This window comes from Chelonia mydas, chromosome 1 (genome assembly GCF_015237465.2).
Source record: "Chelonia mydas isolate rCheMyd1 chromosome 1, rCheMyd1.pri.v2, whole genome shotgun sequence".
NCBI lineage: Eukaryota > Metazoa > Chordata > Testudines > Cheloniidae > Chelonia > Chelonia mydas.
In genome coordinates, this window is record NC_057849.1 from 232,138,478 (window position 1) to 232,160,287 (window position 21,810).

Here is a 21,810-nt window from a genome sequence, read left to right on the forward strand (position 1 = left end):
CTTGAAGCGCGGGTGGGAGGGAGCTCGCCTGCCGCCAGTCCCCTACCACCAAGCCAGAGCTCTTGACCCAGTTGACCCGGGCGGAGGAGGCTGCCGAGTACACAGCCTGGCAAGCCTCCACCCGCGCTAAGTCGCCCGGGTCCTGGACCACGAGGAGTACATCGTCGGCGTATGCCGACAGGACCAGCCGCAGCTCCGGCTCCCGTAGCGCCAACCCCGTCAACCTCCTGCGGAGGAGACAGAGGAAGGGCTCTATCGCCAGAGCGTACAGCTGACCCGAGAGGGGGCACCCCTGCCGTACTCCTCGCCCGAAGCTGACCGGTTCGGTCAGGGTCCAGTTGAGCCTGACCAGACACTCTGCGGAGGCGTACAGCACCCGGAGAAAACCCACAAACTGGGGACCCAAGCCAAACGCTCGCAGAGTGCCCAGGAGATACCCGTGATCCACCCTATCGAACGCCTTCTCCTGATCCAGGGACAGGAGGGCGAACGACAGACCGTCCCTACACCCGAGTTCCAAAAGGTCCCGGACCAGATACAGGTTGTCGAAGATGGTGCGGCCCGGGACGGTGTAGGTCTGGTCTGGGTGGATCACGTCCGCCAGCACGGACCCTAGCCGCAGCGAGATGGCTTTCGCTACGACCTTGTAGTCCGTGCTGAGGAGTGAGACGGGACGCCAATTTCGTAACTCGCGGAGGTCCCCCTTCTTTGGCAATAAGGCGAGCACGGCTCGCCTGCACGAAAGAGGGAGGACCCCGCTCTGCCCCACAGCAGAGTAGCAGAAGGCAGATATACCGACCACTGGATTAACAATTTTCTGTTTTCTGACTGACCAGAGCAGCGGCTCCTCCAGGCTAATAAGAACACCTGACTCCAATTAACCTGCAAAGAGTCAGGTGAGGTCATTAAGCTAATGTGACCACCTGACTCTAATTAAGGCCCCTCTGATACTATAAAAGGGCTCACTCCAGTCAGGCAGAGAAGAGGAAGTATGGCTGAAGGGCTGGTTAATGAAGACACCCTCAAGTCATTGGTAAGGGTGAAGAAGAGAGAAGCAGGAGAGTTGTGGGGAAGTGGCCCAGGGAAATGTAGCAACTCTGGCAGTGAAAGATTGGCTACCAACAGCTACTATCATTAGGGTCCCTAGGCTGGAGTAGAGGGTGGGCCTGGGTTCTTCTTTCCCCCCCAACCTGCCATGACAGAGACACCTCCTGGGAGAGGAAAACAGGCCTCTGTCAGGACAGGAGGCTAAACTGTTTTGGTATAAGGCTGTAGGAGCAACAGAGACCGTGGGAATTCTCTCACCAACCTCCTTGCTGGCTTATGATGGAAAGGGCTCAGTAGACTATCCCTGGCCCTAGAGAGAGAAGGGCTACATGGAGGGTTGCAGTGAGCCTCTGAAGCTAGCATAAACCGTCTGGAAGCCAAGGGGAAAAGGTTGGAGCTCTGCTACACAGAGCAGCAAAAAGGGGTCTTAATGTAATGAAAATCAGGCTGCCGTTTGTGTTTAACCTCACTGTTTTTTTGGTCTAGCATTTTGCTTTGCCTAGGTACTCTATAAGGCCAGGTCTACACTGTAAACTTTTGTCCATATAGTACTCTTGGGTAGGGGTGTGATTTTATTTTTATGGAATTCCTACACTGGCAAAAACCCTAGTGTAGACATAGTTATACTAGCATAAAAGTACTTTTGCTGGGCTAGTTTATTTTGCTCACTGAATGGGTATAAGCTATATTGGCAAAAGCACTTTTTTGCTTGTACACACACAGCTATACCAGCTAACCTTGTCTACTGTAAAAACCAGACTTAAAAATGCAATAACATTTAAGTGTTTTACTTGTGACATTCCTAGTTAGTGGAAATCATACACAGATCTTTAAGTTTCTGAACAAGCTAAGTGGCTTGTTCACAAATCTTTAGCACAAGATAATGGGAATAATACTCAAATGTATACATACCAGAGACAAATAAAATAATTGTCTGAGGAATTACTGAACTTTTAGAACCAGGAAACAATTTAATGGGGGATTTTACTCTCCCTGGCTTGCAAATGAGCCATTAAAATTTAGGGTTGCCAACCCTCCAGGATTGCCCTGGAATCTACAGGAATTAAAGATTAATCTTTAATTAAAGACTGTTATGTGATGAAACCTCCAGGAAAACAACCAACTAAAATTGGCAACCCTATTAAAACTTCTAGGAAAAAAAACTAAACTAACTGACTCATAGACTTTAAGACCAGAAGTGATCATCATGATGCTCATCTACTCTGATCTCCTGCACATTGCAGGCCACAGAACCTCACCCTTCCCTTCCTGTAATAGACCCATAACCTCTGGCTGAGTTGCTGAAGTCCTCAAAGCAGGTTTAAAGACTCCAAGTTACAGAGAATCCACCATTTAGTCCAGTTTAAACCTGCAAGTGACCCAGGCACCATGCTGCAGAGGATGGTGGAAACTCTGCCAGTCTGACTCAGGGAAAACTCCTTCCTGACCCCAAATAGGGCAATCAGTTAGATCCTGACCATGCGGACAAGATCCAGCAGCTAGACATCTTGGAAAGAATTCTCTGTAGTAACTCAGCATCTCCTCATCTTAGTGTCCCATCACCAGCTGTTGGAGATATTTGCTGCTAACAGTTGCAGATCGGCTACATGCCATTGCAGGCAGTCTCATCATATCACCCCCTCCATAAACTTATCAAGCTCCGTTTTTAAGCCGGTTGGGTTTTTTGCCCCCACTGTTCCCCTGGGAGGCTGTTCCAAAACTTCACTCCTCTGATGGTTAAAAACCTTCACCTGATTTCAAGCCTAAAACTTTTTGATGACTAGTTTATATCCATTTGTTCTTGTATCCACATTAGCACTTAACTTAAATAACACCTCTCCCTCCCTTGTTCTTGTGTCCACATTAGCACTTAACTTAAATAACACCTCTCCCTCCCTGGTATTTATCTCTCTGATCTAGTTATAGAGAGCAATCCTATCTCCCTTCAGCCTTTTTTTGGTTAGGCTAAACAATCCAAGCTTCTTAAGTCTCCTCTCATAAGGTAGGTTTTCCATTCCTCGGATCATCCTAGAAGCCCTTCTTTGCACCTCTTTGTTTGAGTTCATCTTTCTTAAAGATGGGAGACCAGAACTGCACCCAGTATTCCAGATATGGTCTCACCAGGGCCTTGTATAATGGTACTAACACTTCCGTCTCTCTACTGGAAATGCCTCACCTGATGCATCCTCAGACTCCATTAGCCTTTTTCATGGCCTCATCACATTGGATGACTGAGGTGCCAGTGATCAACCAATACACCTAGGTCTTTTCACTTCCAACTGGCATGTCCCCAGCATGTAGCAAACATTCTTGTTGTTGGTCCCTAAATGCAGGACTTTGAACTGTTTGTTTTCATCCCATTTCTATTACTTCAATTTTCAATGTCATCCAGATCTTCTTGTATAATAGTCTGGTCCTCTTTTATACTGGCAATCCCGACTTTGTGAGATCAGCAAATTTTATTAGCACACTCCGACTTTTTTTGCCAAGTTCAAATAAGATTGGTCCCAAGCAGCGTTCCCTCTAATTTTTTCCCACCCATGTGTGGAATGAATTTTGTTATGTGCACCAATATGGAGGTGATATGTGACACATCACCTTCGTATTTGTGCAAATAACACAATTCATGTGGCAGGGGTGGGGCCGAGGGATTTGGAGTGTGGGAGGGGGCTCAGGGCTGGGGCAGAGAGTTGGGGTGCAGGGGGGTATGGCCTCTGGGGTGGGGCCGGGGATGAGGGGCTCAGGCTGGGGCAGAGAGTTGGGGTGCAGGGAAGGGGTGTGAGGGCTTTGGCTCGGGGTTCGGGCTCTGGGGTGGGGCTGGGGATGAGGGGTTTGGGGTGCAGTTGGGCTCCCTGGGGCTATGGATGGGAAAGAGGACTCTTCCCACAGCAGCACCTGGGATGGGTGGGGGGTGAGAGGCGCCTTTCCCTGCTGTGGCAGGTCCAGGCTGTCCTGGGTGGGGGCTGGAAGAGGGGTGCCTGTCCTCTGGCCACAGCAGGTCCGGGACTGGGCTGGGTTCAGGGCGCCTGTCCTGCAGCTGCGGCAGGTCAGGGGCCAGGCTAGGTTCAGGCTAGGGGAGGGGTGCCTGTCCCCCAGCTGCAGTAGCTCAAGGTCGGGCTGGGTATGGGGTGCCTGTCCCCCAGCTGTGACTGGTTCGGGGCTGGGTGGGGGCCGGGGTGCTTCTCCCCCGGCCACAGCAGCTTGCACACTGGCCTGGGCTGGGGGAGATGCACCATGGCAGGTCCAGAACTTGGGGAGAGGTATCTCTCCCCGCCACACCCCTGAGTGCCTGCGCGGTGCTTAATGGGCAGCTGCGTGGCCATACGCCCGCGCAGCTTAGAGAGAATTTAGGTCCCAAGACTGATCCCTAAGAAACTCCACTAGTAACCTCCCTCCAGCCTGAGAGTTCATCTTTCAATATGACCCATTGTAGTCTCCCCTTTAACCAGTTCCTTATGCACCTTTCAATTCTCATATTAATCCCCATTTTCTCCAATTTACCTAATAATTTCCCATGTGGAATTGTATCAATGCCTTACTGAAATCCAGGCAGAACACATCTACTGCATTTCCCTTGTCTAAAAAAATCAGTTATATTCTCAAAGAAGGAGATCAGGTTGGTCTGGCCCGATCTACCTTTCGTAAAACAGCGTTGTATTTTATCCCAGTTCCTGTTAACCTCTCTATGTCCTTAACTACTTTCTCTTTCAAAATTTGTTCCAAGACCTTGCATGCAACAGAGGTGAAACCAAAAGGCCTGTAGTTTTCTGGAACACTTTGTTCCCTTTCTTAAACAGGAACTATATTAGCAATTCTCCAGTCACAGGGTACAACCCCTGAGTTTACTGACTCATTAAACATCCTTGCAATTGGACTTGCAATTTCATGTGCCAGTTCCTTTAATATTCTTGGATGGAGATTAGCCAGGACCCCCAGTTTAGGTCCATTATGATGTCTGACTTTGACTTACATCTTGGATGTGATAATTTCTACCTCCATATCCTCATTGCCATTAGTCACCCTGCCACTACCCCTAAACTCTTCATTAGTCTCATTAAAAACAGAGGCAAAGTATTTATTTAGGTGTTGGGCCATGCCTAGATTATCTTTAATCTCCACCCTATCCTCAGTGCTTACTGGTCCCACTTCTTTCCTTGTTTTCTTCTTATTTACATGGTTCTAGTACCTTTTGCTATTGGTTTTAATTCCCTTTGCAAGGTCCAACTGTGCTTGGCTTTTGGCAGTTCTCACTTTGTCTCTACACTTTCTGACCTCCAAGATATAGCTTTCCTTGCTGATCCATCCCATCTTCCATTCCTTGTATACTTAATCACCTGTTTGAGATGTTTGCTCAGCCAGCTTGGTCTGCAACCCTTCCCTATGAATTTTTTTCTCCCTTGGTTGGGATGGAGGCTTCAGATAATTTCAGAAACTTTGACTTAAAGTAATTCCTCCACATTCAGATCCTTGAGTTCTTTAGTCCAGTCCCCTTCCCTAACTAATTCCCTTAATTTTTTTAAGTTGTCCCTTTTGAAATCAAGGTCCCTAGTTGCAGACTTATTTTTGTTTATTCTTCTATTTAAACTGAATTAGCTCATTATCACTTAAACCCAGCTTGTCGTCTACAATCAGTTCTTCTACAAGGTCCTCACTACTCACCAGTACCAAATGTAAAATGGCAATTTGGTGAAGAAATCTGTCAGCTATCACATCCAGGAAAATCAGGGCCCTACTATTATTAGCAACACTTTTCCTCCAAACTATATCTGAGAAATTAGTCTCCCATAATCATACAATTCCCAGTAGTATTTATTTCATTGAAAATACATTCCAAAATGAGAACTGCTTAAAGAGAGCAAATATGAGGAAAAAATTACATTTAAGGACCTGATCCTTTATTTCTTGCAGAGTGGATACAATTGGATTATTTTATTTTAAATAAAAAATTGGATTTTTTAAATTTAAATTAAATACATGGTGGTTTTTTATATAACCCTATTTAAAATTAAATTGGAAACTGAAACTTATGTTAAGGCCTAAACTTATGAAAATCATTTAAATGAAATACAGAAAATAATATGAAGTACATATTTGCTGCCAAGTTTTAAAGAAAGTCAGACCACTGAACTGGTAGAAGTCACTGGCTAGGCACCTGGAACCAGAGACTGCTGAAGAGCTGAGCCAGCTTTTGACAGCCGTAGTCTCTTCTGTAAGTGAAGAGACACTTTTCTTCTTTTCAGTTTATTCAACTAGTTCAGTTCAATGACCAGTTCATTCAAAGTTTAGAAACCAGTTGGGAGTTAGGAAAACTTGTTTTCCTCTTCCAAGATAGGAAATAAAAATGAGGTGTGAGAGAATGAGATCTACTACTTCTAAAATCTAGAAGGAAGTGGTGACCAGAGGAAAAATCAGTTAAATTCATTCTCTACAGATAATACTTCCTTTGTTTAATAAATCTGTTCGTGTTCAGTGCAAAACATATTGTGGTAAACTGACTTTTTTTTTCTTCCCCCTTTTGTATTCATTAGCACACTTAAGGTACTTTTATTTAACAAATAAAACTTTGAAAATGCTTGTTTTTGTGCATTTGTAATTGAATTCCAATTTCTATCCAAATGCAATGTGACACAAATCATGAGTAAAAAAATAACCATTATCTAGTAATTAAGAAGTGTCATTCGCTATCTTTTAACATAATAAAGAATGTAAAAATTAAGAATCTGAATAAATGTAAGTTAAGCTATATAATTGCACAAATGAATACATATAGCTATTGTGTATCCTCCAGGTTAGCAAAACCAGCACCAAATTTAGTGTAAAGGCTAGATTTAGTTACCAATCAACATGTTTTAATGGTTAGCAACCAATGAGAATCAACCTTTTTTGGGAAAATATCTGAAAAGTACAAATGCAAAACACAATTAAAATGAGTTAAATCAAAGTTTCCTGCTTGCTGATTTAAATCATGATTTAAAAAAAAACAGCAATTTAAATTGCTTTGATTTAAAACAATCCACCCTGATTTCTTGAGCATCCAACTCCTACAAATTTCAGTGGGAGTTCTGGCCATGGAAGGAACATACAATCAAACCCTAATGACCTGATTTACTGTTGCCCTGCACCTTGTATAGCCAGTTATAACCATGCAAAGTGAATGCAAAATACTTCCAAATCAGAATAGTAACTTTTAGGCCCACTTTGGCCTGTGGTACAGGGCAATAGTGAATCAGATCCTACATGTGCAAAAAAACAAATGCTCTGGAATTCTTCTGGGAGACAAGGAGAACTCCTTTTTGTCCCGCAAGCCAAGCTTACACGCCCACTGGAGCTAGTCAAATAATAACTTGCTGGCTCTACCAGACACCAACAACAATGTTAAGAATCAAAATGTTCTGTGACTGTGCATGTGACTGCAGGCTGGTAAGAGGCAAACATACACTGGTCTGAAGCTGGATTCAGCCTTAGCAACTTGTACAGACAATTTATTATTGAGCTGTAAATGCCACTGGTGCATGGAGACACAAGGAGCCTGAGTTTCTGGATTGAGTAGATCTGCCAGTGCAGTTGCCTAATACCCTAATTCCAAGAAGTTTATTATACTGTTAGGAAAAGATGGTCATAAAATGAAGCGGATAAGTTATACCAGCAATAATCTGTCATAGGATCTGAATGGGTTAGTTACTGCAGCTGGACCCAGCCCAACCATCAGAAGGATATTTACAGGGTTAGGCTGTTACATTTTGTGTGTGTTAAAGGCAGCGGTTATTTTCAAAGGTAGTGGGTTGGTATGGATGCTCTGTCTGGATGCAGAATCCTTGACAGCTACATGTGGCTTTTGGATGAACATCTGGCCACCTGTCTGAAGAGTGAGTGTGAATGGCACCGCTAGAGCAAAAGATGGATCAAGAGACCCAGAGGTTGACCTGAGCTGTGAAAGGGTGGTTACAAAGCAGAACAAACCAAGACAGACAGCAGCTTCTGGCTAAGTGATGGCTAGAATTGCGTGCTTTATCTTGACTCTGGAGGGCAGAATGGTCTCTGTGATGCTTGTAGTTATTTTGCCACCTTTGTTCAAGGTGAAGAGGAACTGTGTCCATATTTTTATAGGCTTTTCAAAGGCACTTATCACTGTAGTAGCTAAATGTCTCCGGAGCGATTACAGGTTTATCCTTACAACACCTGTGAGGTACGGAAAATATTATTAGGCCCATTCACAGATGGGGAATGGAAGCTTAGAGTTGGTGGTGGGGGGGTTTGCCTAAGAGTCTTCACACTAGAGACAGGAACAGACACCATACCCCTCTGAGTTCTAACTGAACATCTTAATCACAAGACCATCTTCTCTCACACTAGAGCACATCTAGCCTTCTCTTCTGTGGCTGTGGAGGCTTCCCAGGCAGAAGAACTAGTGTGGTTTCACCGCAAATGGGAAGTTGAGGGCTGTGCAGTGGCCGTATCTCATCTGCACAAAGCCATGCTCTATGCATGTTCTCTTCCTGCCCAACAGCGTACAGGTGCTTGCTGCTCAAAACTTGTCTACACTGCTGCCCCAGGATGTTTTAAAACTGGTGTAGTTGGTTTGAATTTAGAGGGAGAATTTCCTCAGTTTTGATGAAGCCTGAGTTACATCCTCTTGGTGCATCTCATGGTGTTTACAAGGGTAGCTTTAAATTGTGTCCAGTTAGCTCCTACCTTGAAGGATAAGAGGAGTTGAAGCCCCTATTCTGAGGCAAAGGGTATTGACGATAGAGACATACTACAGGGAAAACACCAGGGACTCAAGCCATGCTTGTGGACAGTGCTTATGCTGTTTGTTTCCTTGTTTAAGTTAATAAAGGCAAGCTCCAGGAAGAGGGCAAGTTTGGACTGTATACAGTGTGTGTGTGTGTTACTTACCACAGAGTAGGCTATTCACTTGCTTATGCCTTCTCACTGCACCCAAAAGAGACAAACAGCCCAGCAGACTCCCCTCTTACTTACAGAAAGAGCCCCCCCGCCCCCCCAGCATCAGAAACCTTCTTTCTTCTGTCTCCTGAATTCCCATTTCGGTTACCAAGCACGGTTAAACATGTTGAAGCCAGTGTCAAAGTAAAGATTCTCTCCACAACTGTAACTCAGACTCCGTGCACCTACAAATATGCAATTGGTTTATCTACCCACAGCAATCATATTCATCATGATACATGTGGGATTTCCCATTCAAAGTACAAGGCATACCACAAGTACCACACTAAGGATAAATGCTTTTTATATATATTTGTAGGAGTTACAAAGGAACAAGACTGGGAGCCAGGACTTAGGAGCTGATGACTTCTAGTCCTGGCTCTAAGACTGACTCCCTCTGTGATCTTGGACAAGCCATCTAGGGTAAAGTTTTCAAAAAACACCTAAGTGATTTAGGAACCAAACTCCCATTTTCAAAAGTGATTAGGCACTTGGGGCCACATTTACAAAGGTATTATAGAAAGAGATTCCCAGTAGAATTTACAAAAGTGCCTGCATATTCAGGCACCTAAAGATCTTCATAAATCTGGCTGTTAAGAGCCTAAGGCTACGACTACACTACACATGTACCAGGGGTTCTCAGGACAAAATTTTTGGTGGCCTCAGGAGTGCAGCCACCAACTCTTGCTGGTGGCCACTCTCACACTTTTTCCTAAAACACTTTATTTGGTTTTCCAAAGCTAATTAATATGCACATATACATGTCCAAATCATTGTAATTTATTTATTGCTAGCTAGTAAGTCTGTTGTGAAAAGTGATATTAACAAACATACAAATATCACTTTTTACAGCAGACTTACTCTGCCCTGGCAAGCCTGGGGATAAATGGAGGATGGATGGAGGGTCGGGGCAGGCAGTGAGGGCCAGGGGTGATGAGGGTGAAAGGGGCTGAAGGAGGCAGTGGAGTGCTGGAGCCTGAAGCCCCGTGGCCAGAACCCGAAGCCAGAGAGGACAGGGCCCAGTGACGGAGCACGAAGTCCCATAGCCAGAGCCTGCTGTCCTGCCACCCCTGGGCTAAAGCCCAAAGCCTGAGTCCCACCGCCCCTGGGAAGGTGGGGAACAAACCAGCTGCCAGCTCCTCTAGCATTGTGCCCCAGGTGTCTCCAGAGGTGGGCAGGGCTCAACCCCTGCTGGCGGCCCCAGCAACCAACACCAAGGCAGTGCATCCAAGTGCACCAGGGAAGGGGAGGGGCCGCTATTTTGGTTCCTCCCTCTCCCCCCCAGAAGTCACAGCCCAGGTGGCTGTGGGCACAAGAAAAGCCCCTGGTGGCCGCATGAGGCCACAGTGGTAGCATTTGAAAAATGCTGTACTATGCTATACACTATGTCTAGACGCTTGCTACAGCAGTGGAAGAATTTCAGCAGCATCCCTTTGACTTTCAAGCAACTTTATCACTGTTACAAATGGGATTTAGGAGCCTAAGTCACTTAGGCCTGGCCTACACCTAAAACAGATCAACATAGCTACATCACTCAGGGATATGAAAAATTCACACTCCTAAGAGATGTAGTTAAGCTGACGTAAGGCCCAGTATAGACACTGCTAAGTTGATGGAAGAATTCTTCTGCTGAAATTGCTACCGTCTCTTGAGGGGGTGGATTTACTACTGAGACAGAAAAAAGAAAAATCCCTTCTGTCACTATAGGTAGTGTCGATACTACAGCACTACAGTGGCATAGCTGCAACTGTGCTGCTTTAGTGCTGTAGTGTAGCCATAGCTTTAGGTGCCTTTGAAAATTTCCCCCATTACTGGATCCTACACTCATTAAAGTCAATAACAAAACTCCCACTGACTGGACTGGTGCAGGATCCTCTCTGCCCATTTTCCTATTGGGAAAATGGGGATAATACCACCTACCTCACACAGACGGCAGGAGATAAATTAAAGAATTAGTTTACAAAGCACTTTACAAATGAAGAGTATTGTCATTTCTTATTTTGTTCCTTATAATTATAAAATTTTCTTGACTGGCAAATCATTCAGAGAAGCAAAACCACAGATTACTAGGGATGTCACTATTGATTTTACATGGAAGGTGCTCAGATACTATGGTGATGGGCAGCCGCTAAAGGGATGGGGAGGGAAATTAACTCACATAGCAATGGAGCTGGTAAAACAACACTTTGAAAGCTTAAATCCGACTTGATTTCCTATTCTTCACACATCTAGAATGAGACAGAGCCAGATTTACCAAGGATCACACCTTGACAAGCCATACTATCTCTGTGCACAAGCAAGCATGTGCTAAGGCCATGACCCTGCAGATGCTGCCATCAAAGGAAGGAGATTTTCAAAGACACAAAGGTACCCAGCTCCTATAGACTTTAAAAGCACCCAACCATCTTTTGTGCCTCTGAAAACTTCTCCCGGTCAATGGGATTAACCCACAGAAATAAGCAGCATGTCCAAGAATGAGTGTTTCCTAGCTCAGACTCTAACGTTGCTTACAGCACAGGCTTAAACCCTGAAGATTGAGGACCTGGAGCCCTTCCAATTTTTTTTAATTTTATTTTTTTAGAATTTCCTATAACATCTCTGGACAATCTTGTTAGACACATCCCACTTTGAACCTTGTTAAATTCTTCTGTATGCCTTGGTCAGGTCCCCTCTGTTTCCCCCTCTTCTCTGAGGCAAACAATCACCATCCTTTCAATCTCTCTTCACATGAAAGTATTTGCATGCCTCTAATCACTCTCATTGCCAATCTCAGAATCCCCTTAATTTCTACTAGACCCTTTTTCAGATAGGGTGGCCATCACAGAACACACAGTATCCCCAGAGAAGCTGAACCACTGATTTATATAATGGTATTATCACATTTTCAGTATTACCCTCAAGCCCATTCTTTAAATTGTTTGCTTTTTTTGATCCCATAGACCTTCATCTCCCCCACGACATTCTGGCCCTCACATCCTCTGTGAGTTTTTTGTTTCCCTCCTCCTTTTCCAAATACCTCGGAGAATTCTCCAGTGGGGTGGATGGGTGTGTGATGTTCCTTGGTGCCAGTGGTGGTCAGAATGGGATGAGGAGAAGATAGCCAGCTGGGAGAGAGTAGACTCTGCGGCTGCCAGATCAGAGGAGGAGGCAGTAGCTCGGCTGCCCCATGCCAGGGGGAGGCAGGAAATGCAGGGTTTAAATCCCTTCTCATTGCTGCTTGTCTGGCAGAGGCTCTGGAAATGAGTGGAGAAGGCACTGTCCCCTGGCATAGCTTCGGAATACTGATGAGTCTCGCTATGGGATTTAAGGAGTTAATTATATGATTCAGCTCATAAAAAGCAATTGGGTGTCAACAAAATGACTAGAATTCTCACGAAGGCTTCATGTCTCAGAAGATGTCATATCTATTCAGTACCTTTAGGTAGCTTTCTCAAGAAACCACCTACCTACATTACAGGGGTTGATTTAACTACTAACGTTTGCAAAGCTCTTCAAGTTCCTCAGGATGGAAGTATTACTTATGGCTTTGTACAGCAGCTCTCCAACTTGTGCAGTCCATCAGCACTTTCCACACAGAAGTCACTGTCTTTTGTGCTCATCTTAAGGACAACCATGAGCAAGACCATCAGCAGTTTGAACACAAGAGAACCTCTGCCCAAGCAAACACCAATTTGCACACAATAGTACAAGACATGGACTCAGAAAAAGAAACCTTGGACCTCTAGCTCCTCATCTGGGAGTCTTGTTTTCAGGCTCCAGGATGAATAGCACACCATGTTCTATTGCACTCCGCTAGCTGATTGTGGAGCAGGGCTGCACTCTGGAAGGCTGCCCACCTTCCCAGCTGCAGAATGAGTATAGTAATCATGGCTGCTACAAGGAACTGAAGTGAAATAGTATTAAGAGCAACTTACCAAAATTAGATAATGTGAAAGCGTTAAGATTCTGGCTCGCAGAAAGGGTAAATGCACTGTTTGGGGAGGTAAGAGACACCCTGAAGACTGGGTTTTCTGGGTCTAAACAGGAGGAAACAAAGGGACTGGTCCTGCACTGCTAAACTCTCATGGACTTAGTGATCTTGAGGAGGCATAGTAGAGTCTGCTGCTGATCCTGCAAGCTTCTCTATGTCTGTCCCGGCTGGTTGCCGCCTCCTCCTCATTCCCTTCTGACCACTTCTGGCACCAAGAAGCATCAACAAAATCAATATTCTAGTCTTACAATCAGCATGAGCATTGTTGTTAAATTCATGAAACATTCAGGTCGGTAAATTGTACTAGTATTAGCTATGCACATAGTTAAGTATTCATATATATAGTTCTTTTACTCCATTTTATATATATGTCCTAAAAATGTAACTTGGGCATGAATGGTGAACTTCAAAAGGGAAGGTAAGTAAATGAATAACTCTGGTCCGTAAAACAATAACAACCCATGTATCAAGATGGGCATGTCATGGAAGACAGATGGGTTAAAGCTTTTGATTACTTTTAACAACAGTTGTAATTGGAACTTCATGTTATTTTATTTGGCTCTTATGGTTTGCACAAGAGAAGGAATCGCTGGACCTTTAGAAAAGCAAACAACTGGATTTTCATTGTCAGTAACATATGGTAATATTTGCTAGACTCCTAGTGGACCAGAGTTAATCTCACCTCTTGTATAATAAAGGTTTATGATGACAGGTGCTCTGTTTTATGAGGTAATAATCTGGTTCCTTAAAGTATAAACTATGAGGCAACAGAACCATTTCCAAGGAAAGTGGGGCCACGCATCCCTGTAGTTGTAAGGTAAGGTTATCAAGTTACCAGAATGGGTGACTGTATGACAAGTTATGGACATATACTCCCACAGCATGTGCTCAAGCTGTCATAGAAGTTTATGCTTTCAGTGCTGAGGCCAGGTGTTCAATCTCCACATTACAGACACCAAAGCTCTCAGTCACTAGCTACACTTTGTTACAGACTAGTACCCTGGACAGGACTTGAACTTCTCTGGGTCTCAAAGCCTTTGACTAGCTTTTCGAACAAGGTGGAAGACGTAACTCATTTGGTATAGTGAATATGATCATGTCATCCCTGCTGGTTGGGGCTAGCAAGAATAAAGTCCCCTGTTTTCTCACAGCAAACAGACCTCATAATTTTTTTGCTAAAAATCCTGGTTTTGATGCCTACTAATGACAATGGTGTTTTTATTTATGTAGCCACAGTTATTTACAGATACTAACATTGTCATTTTATTTGTATGGGAGCAACTATGCTAATGCATATGCTGAATCTTTAGCCCGCCTAGCATGGATGCATTGTTTCAAAAGGCCTGAATAGACTGTCTAGGTTGAGTGCTCATGCCATTAATAAAATGTGATGTGTCTCCTCTCCTGACAATCCTGACCCCTGAGTATTTACTGATCACTGTACTCCTAAGGAGAAATTCATCCTAGGTGCAACTCCAGGGGAATAATTCCATGGAGTTATACCAGGGATGAATATGGCCCATGGCTGGTTTTGAAAAATGTAAGCTTTGTGCAAGCTAACCTCTTTTTTGTTCCTTCCGTTTCTCCTATGACTCTATAACACTGATCTGGGCAGTCAGCCTCAGTGCCAGGGAAATCAGACCGCCCACATCCTCACAAGATGATGTAAGCGCTAGGCCTGTCAGCTGAAATCAGTTGCCACAGGGGGACAAGGCAGAACTAGAGAAACCAGAGGTAAATTCAGTTCTTACACATAATATTTCTGTAAAGAGGGCTCAGAGACAGGAAGGGAATTGCAAGAGGGTTGAGGGAGAATGTGTCTTTATTGGAGTAGCAGGGATTTAAAGCAGGAAATAGAGAAGAGGGGAAACTTCAAGGGACAGGGAAGTGTAATGATCTCATTACTGATCAATACCTTCATAGTTTTATTTGTACTACAGTTATGCCTAGAGGCCCAAACTGTGATTGGGATCCCATTGTGATGAGCGCTATGACTGTACAAACACACAGTGACAGTCCCTGTCCTCACGAGTTTACGGTCTAAATAGATAAAACAAATGAAGGGCAAAAGGGAAAACAAAGGCACAGAGAAGCGAAGTGACTTCTCCAAAGTTACACAGTAGGCCAGTGGCAGAATGTACAACCCAGATTTCCTGTCTCCTAGATCAGAGTACCATTATATCATTCCCCTACGTTTGTTCTGCCCAGCAGAGTGATCCTTTTGCTTAGAAATAGTGTAATTTCATTGTCAAGCTCACTGTTGTCATGATCAGTGCTATGGATCAAATTTTACTTCCTTCTTTTTTGTTTGTGCATGGTTAGTATTGCTGTAAGGTGATGGATAACAGTCCTGCAGATTGAAGTCCACTGCTCTGGTCAGTCATACAGCTGGTACAGCCAGAACAGCGGCAATGCAAGATTATAACCTGCTCCCCAGAGTGCCTACACCCCTAGCCCACAGCATGTGGAACCGGAGAAGCCACTAAGTGGGCTACTAGGAGCATTTTCAGAACGTCTCCCATCACTGGTCTAGCCCTGTCTCAGCTGCATTGATGCTAGCAGTTGTGGGAATGCTCATGTAGATGGAGCACAGGTGAGGTGGGGTGGTGATAAAACACTGATTACTCGTGTTCCCATTATTGACAGCATCTGTGCAGCTGCACCATTGCTAAGGCAACAGCGAGGGAATTTCAGAAAATGTTCAATGTAGACAAGATCCAAGGGTGAGAAAAGGGCAACGCAACAATCGGCAGGGGAGAGCAGCATGAGTGCAGTCCACTGATGTTTCCCCTTCCGGCCCTGGGTGGAATAAGCTCTCATCTCATCTAGCAGAATCATTTAAGTGGAGCAACTATGCACAAGCCCAAGTGCAAATTCAGGACAAACAATATGTCAGTTCAAAGCCATCTTTGTACAGAACCTTCTTCAAGACCCCAGACCTTCGCATGGTGCAGCTGTTCAGTGCAGTGTAAAGTTACCAGCTGAGAAGAAAAAGCAGCAACAGCAGGAAGCCCTTTTGGAAGAACAAGACGTCTCTCCCCACATCTCAGGGGGCAGCATAAAAAAAGACTGTATAACTTAAAGGATGTAGAGACCAAACTGCGACTACAAAAGGCTGGTTTCCAAAAGCCCAACATCTCACATTAACTTTAACACGTGAAAAGGTTACATTTTCCATTTACACCAAACCACGCTACACTCTGCTGCCTGTTACCCAGATTCAGGTCTAGCATGACTGCACAGCTAAGAGCTATAATAAACTCCCGGGCACTTCAAATCCATGTTGCCTGTCAGCAGACTATACCCTTCGCTGATTTTTTTTTCCCTTCTGTTTTTTTTAACCCCTTAAGAGACCCATTGTTAGAAATAAAGCCGCGCCGGTAACAAACAATTCTCCCATGCCAGATTAGATGGAAAGGCTTTCTCTCTCTTCCTCTCTCTCCTCCTCCCCCCCTCATATGCCATTCAACAATTAAAAAAGGAGACGAGAGAGGCACGCACATCCTGCCTCTGAATCAGAAACAATCAACTCGCGAGGACAGAGCCTCCCTTGCGAAGCACCAAAGCCAAATCCGAGCAACAACAAACTAGAGAAATGCTGTTTTCTTGCCACTGGGCATCCCTCAGTGGACGGGCACCCAGGGAGAAATTTCTGCAGCCCACTGACTCCAATTACCTTCATCATGCTGGGGCAAGAGCATTAATTTCCAGATGAAGGCAGGAAGAGCTTTCTCCACGGCCCCGCTCCCTTCGGTCACCGATGAGGATGAAGCGCCTACAGGCTGTCAGTCTCTCCCTCATGCAGCGCCTGCCTGCTTTGGGACACGTTGCAGCGGAGGCTGGAAGGAACTGAGACTCTCCCGGCCGCGGCTGCTCGCGGCTGCTGCTTGGGGGTTCCGATTGCATCAGCGCCCGGCCCCGCCGCGTTCCCCCGGTCGCCGCTAGGGGAAGCAGTGGCCAGAGCCGCGGGACATCACCCGGCGCTTGCAGCCGCCGGATCTGCCTTCCCAAAGAAGCAGCGTCCCCATAACGCCAAGGTATTTCACCCTCCTGCCCCAGCCGGCCACAGCACCACGCCTCAGCCAACGCTGCCAATCGTGTCCAGTGGGCGCTGTGAGAGGTCAGGGCCTGGGTATAATAATCTGCCTGTCCTCACGGGCTGCCCAGACAAGGTAGCTACCAGGGTCCCGTTTGGGTCCATCTCTGGTCTCCAGAATGACCCAGACGTGTCAGTCTGCCGCCTGCCAAACAGAGAGGATTCATACCACCAGGAATTCTTTGCACTGAAAATATTTCACCCTGGCCTAGGGGCGTTACTCTCTTTCCTGCCCCTCCTTCATAAACAAATGCTGCTTTGCTCTCTGACTCATTTCCTCATACCTGCTTTCAAACTGTCTGGACACTCAACACCTCTCAGTTTACCCACCCCTTTCCCCCAGTCAACACTGCATCCTTCAGTTCTCATTGCAGGTGGATTTTATGCACACTTAACGTTTTTCTGCAAAATTTGCACCACTGCAGGTGCAGCTCTTCCAGTGGTAGCAATGGGAGCTTTAATGTGGACAGGACCCAATCTCTGAGCAGAGATAGATGGCACAGGGCATAAACATCAGAGTCCCAACTCTATGCACAATCCCACCATTGCTACTGCCGGTTGAGCTGCACCAATAGGAAGTACTGTACAATGGTGAGAATTCTGAAGAAAATATCCTACTGTAGACCCAGCCTAATCTCCCCAAATAAGGGTGCCTATTCCCATCTTCACTGATTTTATCTTTTTTCCTTTATTATCATTTTCATAACTGGTTCACCTCTTCCTGCCTGCTGGTGAGCAGCTGTGTCCAGCTCCAGAAAAGTCTTTTCTTTATTGATTTTACTGCCAAGGGAATACTTCAGTAAACTGTTTTGCTCTGCATTTGTATGAATGATTCTCCCTTGAATATATGTGTGTGTGTGATTCTCCCTTGAATATATATGTGTGTGTGTGTGTGTGTGTGTGTGTGTGTAGTTTCAAAAATAACTGGCAGAGCATTGTCATGGGAAAACTCAAATGATAAATAGTAAAAGAACGATGATTTTATAGGTGAGAGTGGAATTACAGGAAAAAAGTTGGCACGCTAATTTTACAAATCCAACAAACAGCTAGTGTCCCGCTAGTGAGGGTTGCAAAGCCTTGTGCTCCAGGAGCTTCCCACCATGCTAGCTGAAAGTAATATGCCTACAGAGTAGGAGCTACTAGTACAAGGACACAGCTGAGAAAAAGCCAGATTCCTACTGCTGCTGCAACAGCTGCTCATCATGACTCCACTGAATGATTGCAAGCAACAGCAATGCCAGAGATTTGCTTTCTTTATTTAATTTACCATTTTAATGACCTTTTAAACTGTAAAAATAACCAGTGTTTACTGTTGTTGGTTTCTGTGTGTGCACGAACACATGCTGAAGAGTTTAGGCTTTTGATATTTTCAATTATCTGACATTCTTAAGAGGCCATATACACCTCTATCTATGGGCTCTATTCAGCAGCAGGGGAAAAGTTCCCTTATATGGCACAAAGGTCTGCAAAATATCTTGAACATCTGGGCAGGATTAATTCCTACATTGATGATAAATGAATTTTACATGAATTTGTAACTCTGCTGTAAGAATATACTTATGGGCTTGAACCATGACAATCAAAGGTCTTGTCTACACTGGATTTTTTCCCTTAAAGCTTCCCGTCGTTGCAGCGCTATCAATGATGGAAGCTGTAGTGCAGACAAGGTGCCCCAGTAGCTGCCAGCATTTGTACTACAGTGTCACCTAGATCTGTTCTGAGGAGGGTTAGAAAACATTGTGGTTCAAATACCAGCACCTTGTTTAGCCTCCCACTCCCCTGTTGCTACCACTAGAGCTGCATGATGGGAAATTTTAGGGAAAAAAATCTAGTGTAGACAAGGCCAAAGGTTTCAAGTGAGAATATTTTTGCAATTTTTTAAAATAGGCTATTTTTATGTTCTGAGAATTAAAAAGTTGGTTTGGGAAATTTCTTGCCATTAATTGAATTTTTAAAACAATGATCTTCTAAAACAGAGAGCGAAGGATGTTTCAGATCTGTAAAATCTGTTAATAATGTACACAGGCCTCTTACATTTTTTAAAATAATACAAACTGCACAGATAGCATTGCCAGACCCTGGGAATGGGTGACAGGGGATGGATCACTTGATGATTACCAGTTCTGTTCATTCCCTCCGGGGCACCTGGCATTTGCCACTGTCAGAAGACAGGATACTGGGCTAGATGGACCTTTAGTCTGACCCAGTATGGCCATTCTTATGTTCTTATAATAATGTTTACAAACCGGAGACAATATTGACACTTCAGAATCCACAGGCAAATTCAGCCTTCTTCCTTCTCTAAGAGGCTGCCAGCAGCAATGCAGACTCTATTTGTATTGAACATATATTGTACAATATAATGAAGAGCTTATAGCCCATACTGTGTGTTCTATGGACAAAAATATGGTACTATTTATTGTTTGTATTGCAATAGCACTTAGGGGCCTCCATCATAGATCAGGAATGCATTGTGCTAGGTATGTGTATGTATGTAACAAATATGTAACAAAAAAAACCCAGTCCCCTGTCCTGAACAATGGTGTATTTTATTGTAACTCCTTAAACCAGAGATTTTCAAAAGCAGCTATAGGTTTTAGGAGCATCAGTCCCACTGAAAGCCAATGGCACTTTTGAAAGTCTTCCCTTAAAATCATATTAAAATAATAAAACATTCACTTACAATGCCTCCCTCTTTCTTTCTTTCTTTCTTTCTTTCTTTCTTTCTCTTCAGTCTCTGCACTTTCTTTCCTTCACTCCACTTTATCCCCCCGGCCCCCAGTTCCAGAACTGATTTCCCTCCTGCAGCAGCCTGCCTCTCACCATCCGTCTCAGACCGCCCTCCCCCGCCCCAACAGTCCTCTCTCTTGTTTACTATCTCTCCCGTTTTTTCTCCATCTCCATTGGCTATCAAGGAAAAACTAACTGGTATTTATTGAATCCAGCATGTATATTCATCACTACTGGAATGTAATACTTCTGCCAAGTTTTCTTTTAAACCATTCATTCCTCACACCTCCTTTGAATTGATTATTAGGGGGGTTTTCCCCCTACTTTCTTTCCCTCTTCAGTTCCCTCTGATTTTGGCCCCTGCAGTATTTTCTTCCTCTTCCTTCTATGTTGCTCTTTCCGTCCTCCTCCTCCTCCGCCCTCCTGGCCTTTCTCCTCCTAAGCCTCTCAAATGTACTAATAATAAAGCTCCCTCATGACTTGATTTTTCAAGATGCTGAGCACTCTGGTCCTGATACAACAAAGCACTTACACATGTATTTAAGTCAACTGATGTCAATGGGACTACTCACAGGCTTCAGTGTTTAGCTGGATTGGAACCGGTATTCTCAGCATCAGTATCATCAGCAAAATCAGGTGTCCATTGTGCTTCTCAATTGTAGATCTCAAAATGTTTTTCAAAAGAGTTTAGATGTCATCCTCATTTTACAAATGGAGAAACTGAGAGACAGAAACTTGCCCAGGGTCCAGGACCAAAACTCAGGTCTGCTGACTCTTCCTGCAGTGCCCTAATCACTGGATCACACCAAAACTGGATTTCTCTCAAAACTTCTCATTCATCCCCCATAGCTAACTTTCCGCCTTGCTAACGGAGTGCTAGGCTTTGTTTCTTCTCCAACTCCTTTTCTCCTCCCTAAGGAGTCCAGAAGTGATTCTTCCCCCTTCCCTCGCAGCTGTAAGGGGAAAAGGGAGAGAATATTTTACAGTTGCCAACCCCAAATGTTCAAAACTCATGAGTCAGGCTCACCAAAAATCACGAGACTGGCTTTCAAATCATGCGATTATGTAAAAACAATAGATTTGGGAGTCTTTTTATTTACCTTCCGCTTTTTAAGCCTAGGGCAGAGGTGAGCAAACTACAGCCCGCGGGCCACGTCCGCCCGTGGGACTGTCCTAGCACCCAGCCCCCACAGGAGGGGAGGCTAGTCCCTGGCCCTCGCAGCCTCAGCTTGCTGTGCCACCAGTGCTCTGGGCGGCTGGGCTGCGAGCTCCTGCCGGGCAGCGCAGCTGCGAGAGCTGCCAGGCGTAGTGTATTAAATTGCTCCCTGTAGGAATGTGCTACTTATGGTGTACTCCTTAGGGCTGCCAGACCTGGTGCTCTGAGCAGCATGGTAAGGGGGTGGGGAGTGGGGGGGTTGGATAAGGATCAGGAGGTCCTGGGGGGCAGTCAGGGGATGGGGAACAGGGGTGGTTGGATTGGCGTAGGGGTGTGGATAGGGGTCGGGGCAGTCAGAGGACAGGGAGCAGGGGGGCTGGATAGGGGGTGAGGTCACGGGGGGATGGTTGGAGTGGGGGGGGTCCCCAGAGGGGGCAGTCAGGGGACAAGGAGCAGGGGGGGGTGTTGGATGGGTCGGGAGTTCTGAGGGGGGCAGTCAGGGGGCGGGAAGGGGGGGGGGCGGAGGCCAGGCTGTTTGGGGAGGCACAGCCTTCCCTTCACAGGTGTAGTGTATTAAATTGCTCCCTGTAGGAATGTGCTACTTATGGTGTACTACTTACAGCTGCCTGTCCTGGTGCTCCGTTCAGAACCCCGATGTGGCCATCAGGCCAAAAAGTTTGCCCGCCCCTGCTTTAGGGTCACATTTTGAAAGTTTCTTCATAGCCACAGGGGCTAGAAACTTACTTTTTCTTTAAGAATGAAGGCTGAAATCATCACCTAGCCACTTGACTCCTGGAGCTGGGCTTTAAGGAAAACAATAATTATCATGAGACTCATGACAAAGTCACAAGAGTTAACAACACTGCA

General features: G+C 45.1%; 1 protein-coding gene across 4 annotated transcripts in view; it reads right to left on the minus strand.

Moving 5' to 3' along the window:
* Nucleotides 1–17,388, minus strand: part of BCAT1 (branched chain amino acid transaminase 1) — a 109,705-nt gene extending 92,317 nt beyond the window's left edge. For 2 of the 4 annotated variants that reach the window (XM_043538857.1, XM_043538855.1), the window contains exon 1: nt 12,008–12,217. In XM_043538857.1, coding sequence (XP_043394792.1) covers nt 12,008–12,202 — 195 coding nt within the window. In that variant the 5' untranslated portion in view covers nt 12,203–12,217. Of the gene's footprint in view, nt 1–12,007; nt 12,218–16,637 lie in introns of those variants that run through there. The other 2 variants (XM_043538862.1, XM_027833359.3) reach the window with 2 other exon arrangements.
* Between the last annotated feature and the right edge of the window lie 4,422 nt (nt 17,389–21,810).